This window comes from Sporobolomyces salmoneus, assembly GCF_050403485.1.
Source record: "Sporobolomyces salmoneus JCM6883 DNA, S_salmoneus_JCM6883_v1_ctg42, whole genome shotgun sequence".
In the NCBI taxonomy this organism is placed as follows: Eukaryota; Fungi; Basidiomycota; class Microbotryomycetes; order Sporidiobolales; family Sporidiobolaceae; genus Sporobolomyces; species Sporobolomyces salmoneus.
In genome coordinates, this window is record NW_027481121.1 from 1 (window position 1) to 14,514 (window position 14,514).

General features: G+C 51.0%; 5 protein-coding genes across 5 annotated transcripts; 2 read left to right on the forward strand and 3 right to left on the reverse strand.

The window, feature by feature from the left end:
• Window positions 1-1,472: 1,472 nt before the first annotated feature.
• JCM6883_001095 (uncharacterized protein) lies at window positions 1,473-6,698 on the forward strand (the record flags this gene model as incomplete). Its single annotated transcript, XM_076633632.1, has 5 exons — window positions 1,473-2,450; window positions 2,519-3,476; window positions 3,540-6,046; window positions 6,109-6,315; window positions 6,378-6,698. 5 exons carry the CDS (start codon window positions 1,473-1,475, stop codon window positions 6,696-6,698), a joined length of 4,971 nt encoding a protein of 1,656 aa, XP_076486326.1.
• Window positions 6,699-7,040: 342 nt separating this feature from the next.
• On the reverse strand, window positions 7,041-9,638 carry FBP26 (fructose-2,6-bisphosphatase; the record flags this gene model as incomplete). Its single annotated transcript, XM_076633633.1, has 10 exons — window positions 7,041-7,155; window positions 7,229-7,315; window positions 7,392-7,436; window positions 7,501-7,590; window positions 7,660-7,880; window positions 7,943-8,071; window positions 8,133-8,527; window positions 8,619-8,835; window positions 8,920-9,220; window positions 9,283-9,638. The coding sequence occupies 10 exons, from the start codon at window positions 9,636-9,638 to the stop codon at window positions 7,041-7,043; spliced, it is 1,956 nt and encodes a 651-aa protein (XP_076486327.1).
• Window positions 9,639-9,835: 197 nt separating this feature from the next.
• On the reverse strand, window positions 9,836-11,360 carry JCM6883_001097 (HVA22/TB2/DP1 family protein; the record flags this gene model as incomplete). The annotated part of the gene is made up of 4 exons (XM_076633634.1): window positions 9,836-10,663; window positions 10,735-10,798; window positions 10,894-11,064; window positions 11,332-11,360. The coding sequence occupies 4 exons, from the start codon at window positions 11,358-11,360 to the stop codon at window positions 9,836-9,838; spliced, it is 1,092 nt and encodes a 363-aa protein (XP_076486328.1).
• A 405-nt stretch (window positions 11,361-11,765) lies between these two features.
• Window positions 11,766-13,535, reverse strand: PRO1 (glutamate 5-kinase; the record flags this gene model as incomplete). Its single annotated transcript, XM_076633635.1, has 4 exons — window positions 11,766-11,871; window positions 11,968-13,013; window positions 13,091-13,410; window positions 13,469-13,535. 4 exons carry the CDS (start codon window positions 13,533-13,535, stop codon window positions 11,766-11,768), a joined length of 1,539 nt encoding a protein of 512 aa, XP_076486329.1.
• Window positions 13,536-13,714: 179 nt separating this feature from the next.
• Window positions 13,715-14,200, forward strand: JCM6883_001099 (uncharacterized protein; the record flags this gene model as incomplete). The annotated part of the gene is made up of 2 exons (XM_076633636.1): window positions 13,715-13,921; window positions 13,991-14,200. The coding sequence occupies 2 exons, from the start codon at window positions 13,715-13,717 to the stop codon at window positions 14,198-14,200; spliced, it is 417 nt and encodes a 138-aa protein (XP_076486330.1).
• Between the last annotated feature and the right edge of the window lie 314 nt (window positions 14,201-14,514).

Consider the following 14,514-nt stretch of genomic DNA (forward strand, 5'->3'; position numbering starts at 1 on the left):
CGAAGGCCGACGACGTTCTCTGAATCGAACGTCGATGCCTCGAGAAGATGTCGGAGACGATTCAGACGACGAATCCCTACCGAGTCTCGACGAAGTGCTCAAGAAAGGTCGGAATCGAAAATCTGAACGGTTCTCAATGAGCGAGAAGGTGCTTACGAGTGATCACGAAATTGCCCGGTAGCTCCTCGAGGTGTCCTTGTCGGGTATCGTTTGATGAAAGCGAAGGTTGATGAATGCGCTGAGGTCGACCGAAGGGAAGGGTTTCGCCAGCTTCACTAGCACCCTCTAGGTATGGGGGAAAGTCTGGTGTCTGCTCTGCGTTCTGTGCGGATACGAGATCGAACTGGAAGGCGGGAAAGGGAAGATCGAAATACCGACCCAAAAGAGGAAACTTCGATTCTGCACGAGGGTAGACTCTTCTTCCTCTCTCCTCACACTCCGATCAACCGCAGTATGCAAGCTAGACAAGATTACTGAGTTACGACACTCCTCAGATCAAGCCTCATCGAACACGGTCCAATCCTACGTCTGCGACTTCTCCATCGTTTTCAAATTGTCGACTTTTTTTTTTTTCCCGATGAGGGACGGTGACAGGAGGGTAGGTAGCAAGAGATGGATCCATCAAGGTGTAGATGTGAGTCTGATTGGCTCTCCCCTTCTGCACCCGCGAGAGCTGACCTCGAACCTTCAACCTTTTTTCCACCTGTTTGTAGATTTCCTCCCTCAGCATCTCCTCTTCGTCCTTCCTTCTCTTTTCTTTATCCTGCACACTCCAAGTACACCATGCTCCAAGTGACCATCAAATCTGGTCTGCTGACTTCGTCCCTCCAGCATCCTCAAGCTACCTCGACCTTCGACGACTCTGTTTCGGCGAGCTGTATCAGTCACACCTGCCCTAGAAGCTTCGACCTATTGATCCATCGCTAGCTCAGGCGACAACAATACGAGCCTGCACCGAACAAGAACAGCATTTAACGACAAACGCAACTTTCAAGACCGCTCTCTCACCCCTCAGAAATCTCTCCCTCGCAGGAAGAAAACGGCTCCCTTTACTTTAGACAGTCCGGTACAAGCTCTCTCCATAGCTGTATCGGGATTCAGGGCAAGCCAGACTAGCTCGGTAGCATAACCGAAGGATTATAGAGGAGGCATTCCAAAGGTCTTTCGAACCGTTTTCAGGAAGAAGTCTCCGTCAGAACCTTCGCACACTCTATTCGTATGAAACACATGATTTCCCCACGATCCCTATGCTTGAGGTTTCCGAGAGAGAGCGAGAGGCAGGACAGAGTCAACTCAGGGAAAATTGCGAAGCTTTCATTTTTCGAATGCATAATCCTCGCGTCCCCTGCTCCATGTGGATCAGCGACAACGCTATTACTGTATCTTGATCTCGCAGTGCGGAAGAAAGAAGTCAGAAAAATAGGTCGGCGCGTCGAGACGCAGCTTCGCTTTTCTTCCTTCACTCACCACGAATGAGTCGCGCGCCAGCCACAGAGCTGGTGCCAGATTCACCACCACCCGACCAATCTACCGCGGACCCAGAAGCGATGGAACAGGATTCAACCGTCGGAGATTCTTACATCCTTCAATTCATGCACAACCCTCAGCAATCGCCGACCAGTCAACGCGAGGACCCCCTACAACATCAGAAGCAACGAGACCCTCCGCGAGTAGGAGCGGACGGACAAGAAGGAGACCTCTCTTGCTCTCCAATCGATCAACGAACCGAAACCCATTCAAAGTCTCAGAGCCTCTCGGTTAGCGGATCAGACAAGACGTCAGGAAGCAGACATCACAGACGAGCGAGTGCGTCGAATTCGCAGCCGGTAGAGGGACCAGGAGGGAGTGGAGAAGTTACCGAGTGCGGGTATTTGGGACCGCAGACCCAAGCTCCGCAGAGTATGGATACGAGTTGGGACAAGCGCAGGAGAGTGTCGGACTCGGAACGGAGGAAGATGGAAACGTTCAAAAGCGAGGACACTTCTGATGTCGAAAACGAAAATGAAAACGAAAACGAAGATCAAGCTGAAACGAAGCACGCGGTCGGTCGAGATACAGAGGAAGAAACAGATCAACTCGCTTCATCAGGAGGGGAGGAAGAGGAAGAAGACGCCGTGAATAGAGGAGGAGGAGGAATCGATGCTCATGAATCTCAAAAAGAAAACGCTTCTGCCCCTCGTTCTTCCCTTTCGCCTCTCAAGCCCACTGCTCCTCTTTCCCTTCGCAACTCTCGCAGCAACCTCGAACCCTCTGCTTCCGCCCCCTCTTCCTCTCCTTTCGTTGCTGATCAACTCTTGAATCGCTCAACCGTCAGACCATCTTGGAAACCGAGTTCAAGCGGCACATCGCCAGCTTCTCCGGCTAAGTCACCTTTGAACCGAGAAGAGGAACCAGTTGGCGAAGTCACCTTCAACGGAGACGTTTCAGTGTCCGATGCTTCTCGACCTCTCGTAAGCGTTTTCCAATCCAAGTTCATTCAAAACGAATCGCGCGACTGATCACCCGCCTTCGACATCAGATGTCTACTCCAGGAGCGATGAAACTCTTTTCTCCCGCGCCTGCGCCCACTCAAGCCCTCGAAGCAGCTTCTCGAACTCGTTCAATCCCGACCTACCAATTCGTCTCGAAAGAACTTGTCGAACCCGCTCGATCACCCGTCAAACCTTCTCGTTCCCTACCGCTTCACGCGACGAACACGACGAGCGTGGCTCCCGACTTGGCGTTGTTTGCGAGTTCAGCAGCGGCAATGGCGAAACCGGCTCCGAAAGGGAGAAAGAAGAAGGAAGAATGGGATGGAATCTCTCAGGATACCCCAGAAGATCAACGTGATGCGAAGAAAGAGAAAGAGAAGGAGACGAAGGGTCACGAAACTCAGGAGACGGAACCTGAGAGTGAATCTTTCTCACCAACTCAGGTTCACGAAGAAGAAGAGGAAGAGGTCGTCGAGGCGGGAAGCAAGGAAATCTCGATGGAACTCGACAGGGAGGCAGATGCTGAGGCATTCAATCCAACTCCGAAACCGACTGCCGAACGAACGGTTGACATGGATCTCGACGAGGGCGATTCGAACCCTTACTTGAACGAAGGAGGTGGAGGAACGCTCGACGACTCGACGATCAATGGAGATCTCAATTCATGCTCTCAACCTAAGTCTTCAGTTCCCGAGATCGACTCGTCAAACGATCAACCTCCGGTTCGCCAAAATCAAGTTGCGACAAACCCTTCTCCCCTCGTTCCTCCCACCAACTCTGCTTCGACATCGTCGTCTTCTCCTGCTCGTTCGCAAAGAAGTAATTCGAGGATCGACAGCTCGGCGCAAGAACCTCGAGGGAGCAAGAAACGATTGAGCGATATTTCCGAATTAAGGAGCAGTCAAGAGTTTCCTCCGACTCAATTCGAAGTCGAAGCGACTCAAAAGGTTTACGATGCTGAAAAATCCCAGATGAGTATCAACAGTATGGAAATCGACGTCACGAGTGAGTTCTTCGCTTCTTTTCCGCAAACTCTCTGTTTGAGTCTGACCTCGATCTTCTGACCAGACTCAGCAACTTGGCATGCTCCTTTCGCGAACGACGACTCGACATCGACCTCTCACTCTCGTCGACGATCGAACCCTCTTCCGGGTCGGGGGCTTCGCCGCAAAACACCTCCTCCTACTCCCGCTGCTGTTGAGCAATCCTCTTCTCCTCTCAAGCAATCGATACCGGTTGCCGAAGACTCTTTCCGACCTGTCAACTCTTCTTCTCCTCAGCCCGCCGTCCCTCGCGAAGAACCCGTCGCCTCGTCTTCCTCTTCGTCCTCTCATCCTCTTCAACCCACGGCCGAAGATTCTCTCGCCCTCCCCATACCCCCTGCTCAATTCTTCCCACCGAGTCAACCTACTCAACCAACTCAGCCGACTCAGCAAGTTGCCGAAAGTTCACCCGACGTCCCTCTCGCGAAAACTTCCCTCGGACACCGACCGAGCGCTATTCGTCAACCTTCTCCTTCCCTTCCACGTCTCCCCGAAACGAATCCTTCCTCGAACGGAGGCATCATTCCAGATAGCGAAGATCCGACCCAGCCTGAACGAGACGAAGGCCGACGACGTTCTCTGAATCGAACGTCGATGCCTCGAGAAGATGTCGGAGACGATTCAGACGACGAATCCCTACCGAGTCTCGACGAAGTGCTCAAGAAAGGTCGGAATCGAAAATCTGAATCGAAGAAGGCGGTAGTCGTCGAGGAAGAACCAAAGAAGACCGCGACTGATCGAAAGGGAAAGGGTAAAGCGAAGCAAGTCGAAGCTGAGGGAAGTGAAGAAGAAGAGCGACCGAAGAAGAGGGGGAAGAAGAGAACTTCGTCGAGGAAAGTGCAGGAATCGTCTGGGGAAGAATCGGTCCAGGAGGAGGAGAGCGAACCTGAGAAAGTTGTGAAGGAAGCGAGATGGAAGTCAAAGAAGGGGGAGGAGAAAGTGGTTGTCGATACGAAGAAGAAGGGAAAGAGCAAGAGCGTAGAGGAAGAGGGAGGTAGCAAATCGAAGGGAAAGAAAGTAGTCAAGGGCAAAGGGAAAGGAAAGAAACGAGTCGACGAAGAGTCATCCGAATCACCCCTCACGGAAGAGGAAGAAGAGAACGACGACGACGAAGCCGAGGACGAACCACGCAAGGAACCGGAGAAAGCGAAACGCAAGAAACCTTCTTCGAAAACGTCGAAACCAGTCGTCGAAGTTCTCGCCGTTCGAGCTCCACCGAGGAGGAGAGCGAGTGGTCCTACGATTATTGAACGTCCTGACGATGAGGAGGAGGAGGCGGAGGAAGTTCAGGAAGTTGCTCCCGCGCCTCGGAAACGCAAGTCGGAAGAATCCAAGGTCGTTTCGAAGCGTGCAAAGTCAACTACGTCGACGACCGTCAAGAAGGAGCCTGCCCCGAAGAGATCATCCACGGCTCGCTCTCGAAGAAGCACGACCGTTTCTACTCGTCAATCTCGATCAGTCGAACCTGTTCGTCCTGTCGCTGGACCTTCTCGCCTTCGCTTTGCCGACCAAGAAGAGGGAGGAGAAGACCGAGATGACGAGGATCAAGAGATGGAGGTTGACGGCCAGGAGGAGGAGGACGACGAGAAACCTTCGATCGCTTCGAAACTCCTTCCCTCGGCGCCGTTCTCGCGTTGTTTCGGACTCTGGAGGGACGACGGCTATTATTACCCTGGAACGATTAAATCTTACAACAAGAACAAGAAGAAGCCGTTCGAGGTAGTATTCGACGATGGCACGGGAGACGCTTGGTTGAGAACGGACGAAGTGAGACGTTGCGAATTGGAGTTAGGGGATTGGGTTCAGTACTTTGGAGGAGAAAGAGGAGATACAGAGTCACAAACGGAGAGTCTGAGCGGCGATCTCAGGGTGTTGAACCTGAGGAAAGCAGGGGGCGGAGAAGATGTTGAAGAGGGACAACTTGAAAAGGAGGATATCGTCATCGTCACGTCAGCAGCAAACTTCGATCGTCCGGGAGGAGGAGGTCGTACTCAGAACTTGCTCGTCGAAGCTCTTCGCATCATTCGAGTTCACGCTTCGTCGCAATTCAACAATCGAAGAATCACTCTCGCAGACTTGGAAGCTTTCGAAGGGAAAACTCGTTCAAACGTTCGACCTCTCCCGCTCGTTTCCGCTCCAACTCGACCGAATGTCGGCGCCTTCAAGATGAACGACCTCAACTCTGGGCTCCTCAGTCGTACGGCTTTCATCATCACCTACGCGAGTTCAGGTTCGACGCATTCTCCGAACGAACCGAACATCAAGGAGGTCAAGCAGTCTGATCGAGACGGTCTACTCGAAAAGATCAAAGCGGCTGGAGGCACCGTGATCGACTGGGCGAATCTCTTCGAGGCGCGAGTCGATTCTCGAACTGGAAAACCTCAAGTCTTTTTCCCTTCGGACGATTTCGCCCAAATCGATACGATCATCCTACTTGCGGATCGCTCGATCACGACCATCAAGTATCTCATCGCTCTCGCTCTCGGAATCCCTTGTTGCTCAATCGAGTTTGCTCTCGCTACAATTCGAGAGGTGAGCCTTTCTTTCATTTCAAAGCTCGTTTCACGTACTGATCTTGATTCTGGATCGAGCAGGGTACTCGGATCGATTTCGAGTCATTCCTCCTCCCTGCCGGCTACCTCGACCCGCTCAAGTTCTTCGGTCTCGGTGGACAACTTCGAGCCTTGAGGAAATCGACATACAACCTCGATTCGCTCGAACATGCTCAACAGGGAGAAGGCATTCTCAAGGATCAATCTTTCCTCGTCATCATGGAGAAACCTGGAAAGACCAAAGACGACGTAAGTAGCGTCCAACCCTCTACCGGCGAGAAGAAAGCTCACTCACGAAACGTGCGAAATAGAAACTCGAATTCAACAAACACGCCTATGTCATCCTCTCCCTCCTTTCCTGCTGTTCCGCTTCTCGCATCGATTTCCTCACCCTCCCCTTCGACTCCTCGGCCGCCTCGAAACCCTTCTCGAGCAACTCTTCCGAATTCGTCAAATCGGCTTCTATATATTCTCACGTTTTCCTCGATTTCGACGAATCAAAGACAAAAATGGAGAACGCGGTCAAGCCTCTGTTAACTGGTCACAAAGGTATCGTCAATATGAATTGGGTTAAGCAGTGCTTGATGACGGGTAGATTACAACCTGCCGCTAGAGTTGGAAAAGATTCTTGAGCTCCTCTCTCTTTCTTCGTTTTCACCTTTCACCTCTTTTTATATTACTCTTGCTGTTCTTTGTCTCTCTGCGGATCTGTTCCACGATCACCGGAATATCACGACGGATCATGCTCTTTCTTCGCAAACTTCTTTCTCGTTGGGCAGCGATTCGCTCTCAAACTCCGCTAGCACTCCTGGGGTCCGAGGGGAGAAAGGCAAAACAAGGAGACATGCAACAACCTTGCGCATCTACAGTAAAAACAAAGAGAACGAGAACAAACTCCTCCAGCTGGCCCGAAAGTCCGTCGAGTTTGCGCACGGAGGCAGAACTCAGTCGGTGCGTCGAGAGCCTTCATCGAACTAATCGATTGAAGAGAACGGTTTCCCTCTACTAGGAGGTCTACTCGTGCTCGGACTCAACGTCCCCAAATCCCTTTCCTTCTTGATCGAATCGACTCTTCCCAAAGGTCGAGGTCTACGTCACAAGAACACTCATACCTCGTCAGCAAACACAGAAGAGCGAGAAGTGGATAAAGAGGGGAACGCACCGAGTGGTATCGACGGCTTCGATCGGGAGAGTGAATCGTTCTTCGTCGCAACCGTACGCTTTCGGAGTTAGTTTGATTACCGTGTGTCTGTACACCCTCGGAACGACTGGTTAGCCATGACTGTCGTGTAACGGACTCGGCTGTGGAGAGTTCGAGAACGTACAGAGGAATTTTGATGTAGGGTAAATCTTCTTGAGGGAGATTATGGCTGTGGTACGGCGAACAGCGTACTCAGTTAAGCGAAAAGAGTGCGAAGAACAGTCGTAACTCACAAGTAGGCGTAAAGACATCTCAGAACGGCTTGATGACAGACTACGAGAATATTTTCTTGTCTCTCCAACTCCAGAATGACCGGTTCCAACCTGCAGGTCGACTACACCTCAGCTACGAGCTCGCGAATGTTCGATAGCTGGAGAGAAGTAGAGACGTACCTAATGACTACATCTCGGTAAGATTCTCCTCCTCTGTAACGGTAATTGAATTTATCATCATCCCGAGCGTTGTAGTCTTCGGGATAGAACTCCTCGATCTCTTCGTAAGTCATTCCGTCGCATACTCCAGCGTCCAACTCGTCGAGTGATTTCCACGTGAGTTTCTCGTAGGGTAATAAACTCGCGGTTTGGATAGTTCGTTTCAGGGTTGAGGTCCAAACCTGCACATGGACGCATGAGAGAGTGAGCTTTGCGAGTGAAGAGGAAGGAGAGATAGACGTACGGTCAAGGGAGTATCTCCGAGCTTCTGTTTGATGAGTTCAGGCAGAGCTTGCATGTATTTTTCTCCTTGAGTCGATAATTGCGCGTCTCCTCCGATTTGACCATCCACGTTGTATTGGGATTCTCCATGCTATATCACGTAACTATGTGTCAGTCACTCCTTCAGAGAAAGAGTCAGAAAGTGAACTTACTCGGGTGAAATAGATTGATCTCGGGGTCAAATGAAGATTCATCAAATAAAACGCGATTCTCGACTGCAAATACCCATCAATCCTATTCACCGTAACCTGTTTCCCGACATTGACCATCTTACAAAAAGTCATTTCACCATCGAGGTCTAATCGTTCGTCGAGAGGTTCGTAAGATTCTTCGTAATGTTTGATTCGTTCTCGGAAATCTCGTTCGGCTTGTTCAGGTTCTTGACCGTCGTAGTCGGGGTCTCCGGACGCAACTTTGACGGCGATGTTGGCGGCGATGACGGCGGGGTCGGTGCAAAGTGATTCGATGAAGATGAGTCTGAGTCCGGGTTCTCGGGAAACTCGATCGGCCAAGGCTTTACGTCTGGCTCGAGTAGAGTTCGTAGCGTCTGGATAGTATCGATATGACTCAGTCAGTTGACGCAATACGACAAGGGAGAGGACTCAGAAGAGGGAGATAGGAGAAAATCGACAACTTACCGTGAATTCCAACGTTTCCTCCATCCTTCAACCACTTTATCAAATCCTCCAAGCATTCCGCGGCCATGGCTTCCCTCGCTTTACTCGCTTCCGGGTTCTTCGCATCGAAAAAGTTTGAACTTTGATCGGCTTTCTTGCCCGAAGTTTTCGCCAATTCTCGATATTTCGCTCGTCGGTATTGTCCGACGTTGAATACTTTGACTTTGTACTCCAGCCACTATGCATTCGAAGTATATCAAGACTTTAGTCAGGCCGTGCCAGGAGAACAACAAGAAGAGAGGGGAGAAAAACGAAAACTTACGAGTAAATACCTCTGCAACTTGTTCGACAAATAACTTTTCCCCCTCGCCGGTAACCCAACCATCGCAACGACGATCTTCGCTTCAGAGTAATCTGGTTTCTCGATAGTAGATCCAGCAGACATTCCAAACGAAATCTCTTTATGTTCAATCGCTTCTTTCCCGTGCAACACTGACGAAGACGAATGATGTCTCTCATTACGGGGTTTCTGCGGGTGGTTGCTTCCTCCTCCTCCTTGTCCTTGACTGGTTGTCGCTTGAGAGGAAAGGGAAGAAGTAGAAGAATTCGCGGTTGAATAAGGCCTGAACAGCCCCTCTTCGAGCTCAGCGCATGATTAACGGCTGAAAATAGAGAGATGGCTCACCAAGTCCCTTTATGTTCCTCTCTCGGGCTCGGAATCGGAGAAGGAGCGACCGAACCAGGTCTTGATCTACTCGTTAAACTTCCATGTCGACTCAACCTTCCTCCCATCCCACCACCACCACCACCGACTCCAGGAGGTGGGGGGACATTCTGATTGATGACTGGATTCGTCGGGTTCAAGACGGGCGAGGAAGGGTTAGAGGAAGGCGAGAGGGCGGATTCAGACGCGGAGGGAGATTGACGAGGTGTGAAACGGAATGAAGCAGCGCGGGAGAAGGAAGAGGAACGAGAGACGGAGGTTTGTTGTGCTAACGGAGGGCGTTGCGGGCCGTTGGCGAGGTTCAGTTCGTCAGACATTGTGCGGTGAGGTGGAGAGAAGAGGAGAGAAGATAGCGTTGCGGGGGAGTCAATCTCTCGAAATTCGTGTTAGTGCAGGGAAGGTAGTACAGTATGGAGATAACATCAACAACAGATTAGGATAGGACAGATGAACCCAGAGCAAAACAGTGAAAAATGAACAAAAAAACGGAAATGAAAACTCCTCGACGTCGTGACTAGTCCTTCTTCCCCTTCCCGTCCTTCTTCTCCCCACCATTATCCCCCTTCGCTCCCCATCCGAACCAGCCACCCTTCACCCCTCCTTCCTTCGTGTCTCCTCCCCCTCCTCCAGTTTGTCGATACGCTCTCAATTCTTTCCTCGTTTCACTCGACCCCAGATCCTCAAAACTACTTCCAGCCATCCTTGACTCCACATACCTCTTCCCTGCCGCTCCTCCTCGTGGTTGTTGGGGTTTCCTAAGCGTAGTCGAGGACGTTTTCGTTCGTAAAGAGGAAGACGAGCTTGATCTTGACGAAACTGACGCCGAGGACGAAGAAGGTATCAGGAGCGAATCTCGATCCTCTTCCTCGAGGTTGTATCCACCCGGCGAATTGCTCCCATCAGTTTCCGATGAAGTTTCAGACGATAAAGCCGCTAATTCCAATTCGAGTTTCTTTTTCCTCCTCAGTTTCGCTTCCCTTTCCTTTCCACCATCTCCACTTCCCATCCTCAATGAATCCCTCGTTGGAGGGTTGAGAAGAGCGCTAGAAGTAGCCATCTCAGTCCCCCAACGAATCAAATTGAAAACTCCCGTCAAATTCGTCTCTGCTTCTCCACCTGTCGTTCCCGGATTAACCATCACCACTGGTCTCCCTTCCCCATTCCCACTCCCGTTTCCTGCGCCACCGAGGATGAGCCCTCTGATGGATTGGATCAATTGGTTGAGGTAGGCGAGACCGAGGGATTTGAGTCGAGAAGAAAGCGAGGAGAGGAAGGAATCGATAATGGATTCGTGCGTCGAGAGGAAGGGACATAGGTGAGTATGATAGATATACGATGAACCCTGCGATCGTGTCAAATGGACTTCAGTGGGTGAATGAGAGGGAGAAAGAAGGAGAAGAGGGGAAAACTGACTTGGATTTGTGGCAGTACAATCCACAGGATAAACAACGTTTTCAACTCATAATAGAACGGGAACCTGTTCGATTGCTTCCAGAGCACCATCAGCTTTCCCCTCGATCGTCGAGAGCGAGAGCGAGAAAGCGAGAGGTAGAAATGGAAGAGAGAACGAACCAATTAATCGTCCATTCGAACCAATCTTGATAAATCCATACTACTCCCATGATACACCAATACTGAGTCCATCTTTCTAGCTCTTGCGTACTCGAGGAGGAAGAGGTAGAGGAGGAGGATTTGAGAGTTTTGTAAGATGCATAAGTTGGGTAAATTATCGAGGCTGTTACGCTGAGATTTGCGAAGTGCGGCGAGTAGTCGGGCCAGGGCGAGTCGAGAAAGGATCGCAGAGAGGTCGTAGAGGAGCGGAACAGAGGAGGAGAGAGAGAGGAGAGAAGGAAGGAGATCGACAGGTGGGTAGTTCAAGGGAGAGATCGTGGTGGAAGGGGTTGTGAGGCGGCAGTAGATGGGAGTAGAACGCTTCGTCTGTCAGTGAAGGCGTCCAGGGTTGTTCGTCTCGCTCAAAGAGGGGACGGAGAGGAGGGAAGTGAAACTCACTTGATGACCCTACATAGCGCGTAGAACATGTTGCCTAACCTCTGATACTGATACTGTACAGCTCTCAAGGCTAGTGATCGCTACTGGTGAGGCGCGAGGAGAGACTGCGACTGATGAATTGGATTTGTTGAAGGAAGTTCCGGGCGACGCGAGAGATGGCTGGGCTCAACGCAGGTTCAGTAGTCGTCTGTACGGGTGACTGAAGCTCGCTTGAGGCGTTGCGTCGGAGCGTAGCAGGTAGAGAGAGTGGAAGAGAGGACTCGTAATTTCGTCTGCAGATCTCGCACGATGCTCGCATTTTCCAGGCTCTCTTGAACGTCTAAGGCATTCATAGGAAGACGTCTAACAAACTGAACTGTCACTTCTTCGCGAACAGATTTATCTACATTTTCGTTTCGCCGATGTTCCAATTTCTCTGTCCTACGATCGATGCTCTATCTTGTTGCTCCTCCTGGAGTCGTCGTGCCGCTTCTGAGCTCAACTACGCTCTCTACAACGTGTTCTGCTTCGTAGTACCCGAGAACCTTTTCGATATCCGATCTATTCGAGCAGAACGAAAACCAACAACGGAAATCAAGGTCAGCTCCTTACTCGTTGTTCTGCCGAGAGATACGCAGTAGTGAAAGGAGGACGTACGATCTCAACCCTTTGACCCTATCAATCTCGACCGAATTGTAATTCGTCAATCCTCGTCCGAACTCGAAAACGTCTTCTTCTTCTTCTTCCTCCTCCTTGTCATCCTCTTCTGTCGGGACCTGATGAATATCCAAACTCTCTATACTCTGACTCAAACTCCTCGGCTCTTCGCCCTCTATCCGTCCCTCCTGACGATCCTGCCAATGATCCGGACTCTTCGCCCTCTCCCTCTTCTCCTTTCTCGCGCCCTCCTCCCTACTCTGACTTGATCTCCTCCCCCTCCTATTCCTGATGACGCAAACCCTAACCGCTTGTCCCGCAGCGAAGTTTCCCTCAACCCTCAGAACTCCCGCAGCGAGTAGACGACCCCCGTTTCCTCCTCCACCTCCATCGCGTTCTCCTCGTGAGATCGCGAGGTACGCTCCATAATCTATGTAAACTGTTCCTCTCGGCGTTAGTCCGTGAAGGATCCAGAATCGACGAGAGCTGAGAGGAGTCGGTTTAGGAGTGAAGAGGGTATGAGGAGCCGGCGAGTGTTCGTCTGCCGGAGCGAATTCGACTCCCGGTAACGAGGTCTCATCGGATGCGGAAGGGTCTTCCTTCTGTTGATGGTTGTGGGATTGAACGATTTCGAGAATTCGAGTAGGAACACTCCCCAAAGTGATGACCGTATGACATCCCACCGCCGTTGCCAATTCCGCCGCGATCAATTTCGTTTCCATTCCTCCTGTACCTAAACTACTTCCCAATGTGTTTGTAGAGACGAGTTTTCGAACTTGATCGATATCTCGAACTTTTGTTACTCGTTTCGCAGTTGGAACTCTTCGAGGGTTATCGGAATAGAGGGAATCGACATCGGTGAGGAGGAAGAGGTAGTCGGCTCCGCACATTCCAGCGGCGATCGCAGAGAGGGTATCGTTGTCTCCGAATTTGTTGATGTGGAGAATTTCGGAAACGGAGATTGTATCGTTTTCGTTGATAATTGGGATTACTCCGAGTGATAAGAGGGTAGATAATGTTGTCGTAGCGTTCAGGTATCGAGATCGCTACAGTCCCTCGTAGACATCAGGGTCAGCTTGCGTGCTAGACGGAGCAAAACAGAGGGAGAAAACGCGTTTCTTACATCTGCGATATCATTCCTCGTCAACAGGATCTGCGCGATCGGTTGTTTGAGAGCACCAAAGATCTGATCCCACAGCGCAATCAACCTTCCTTGTCCTATCGCAGCCAAAGCTTGTTTCTCTCCCATCGTTCGACTACTTCCTTTCTTCCCGACTAATGCTGGTAACTCCATTCGATGTAGACCCATCCCGATAGCTCCAGAGGAGACGATCACGATTCGATGACCTAGGGATCGGAGGGAGACGCAGGTTTCGGCGAGAGCGGAGAGAGTTGCGATTTGAGGGAAATGGGGAGGAGAGGGTTGGAGGATCGAGGAGGAACCTGCACGGCAAATAGTTCGTTAGCTCTGTATGACTGTATAGGAGCAAGAACAGTTTACCTAGCTTGATCACAACGGTGAGAGGATGCGGAGATTGATTCGGAATTGATGAAGTCGGATTCGTCATGACTGAAGCGTTTATATCGACTGACGCTCTACTGGGTGTTGTTCTAGATGCTTCGACTATCGACTTAGATGTTCACTCAGGGGTTAATCGGAGGGAGGGAGGAGAAGCAGCGAGAGAAACGAATCTCTCTCTTCTTGACTCAACACTATTCAGCTCCGACTCTCAACGTCGCCGGCCTGATGAGCAACACATCATTCGCTCAAGCTGAACTACGACAAGCGCTATCCGAAGTCGAAACTTGGGGGATCAAATCGGCTCGAATCGTCGACGAGGGAACGTCAGAGAAAGCATCAGCAAAGCTCGTCTTGCGAGAAGGCGACGAGGTCGTCGTAGAGTGTTCGGAATCAGGTTGGGTAATAGTAAGATCACCTGTCGCTGAAGTCCGGGTGAGTCTTCTCTCCCTCGCTCACCTGATTCTCTCTCCGTTGAAGCTGACCTCGGTTCTTCGCTCGTAGTACTCTGAAGCTGATCTCATCTGTAGACCATTCGACACGCTCGACGATCTACTCCTAGCTGTATCGCCCGAATTCGAGCAGAAGAGAATGGAGAAATTGTTCGAAAGATTATCGAAAGTTGCAGAAGAACGACGCGAATCTGCGGTGGAGGAGGACGATCTCGAATACGGAGACTATGACGATGGAGTAGAGCACGAGGCGGGAAGATGAGGAGATAAGGGGGAAATGCTTTTGATTTAGCTCAAATTTGAAGCCTTCGCCTGGTCGACTCGTCTCTCGCTCGTGAGTCTTCCCGTCATTCTCCCTTTACCTTTCAGAAAACTTCGTATGCTGAACCAACTGCCCTTCTCACGACAGCTGCAGGAGGTAGGGCCGGAGCAACTCCGGGCAGGCGCGTCCCGTTCGGGAATTCTTCCTCCTGAGTATCGCACTATTCCAGTTCTTTCGTCTGTTTCGATTGCGTGGGACTGTCTCAGGACGCTGAATACCGTACGTAGCCTCTGCCTTGGGTACTCTTTACAGCA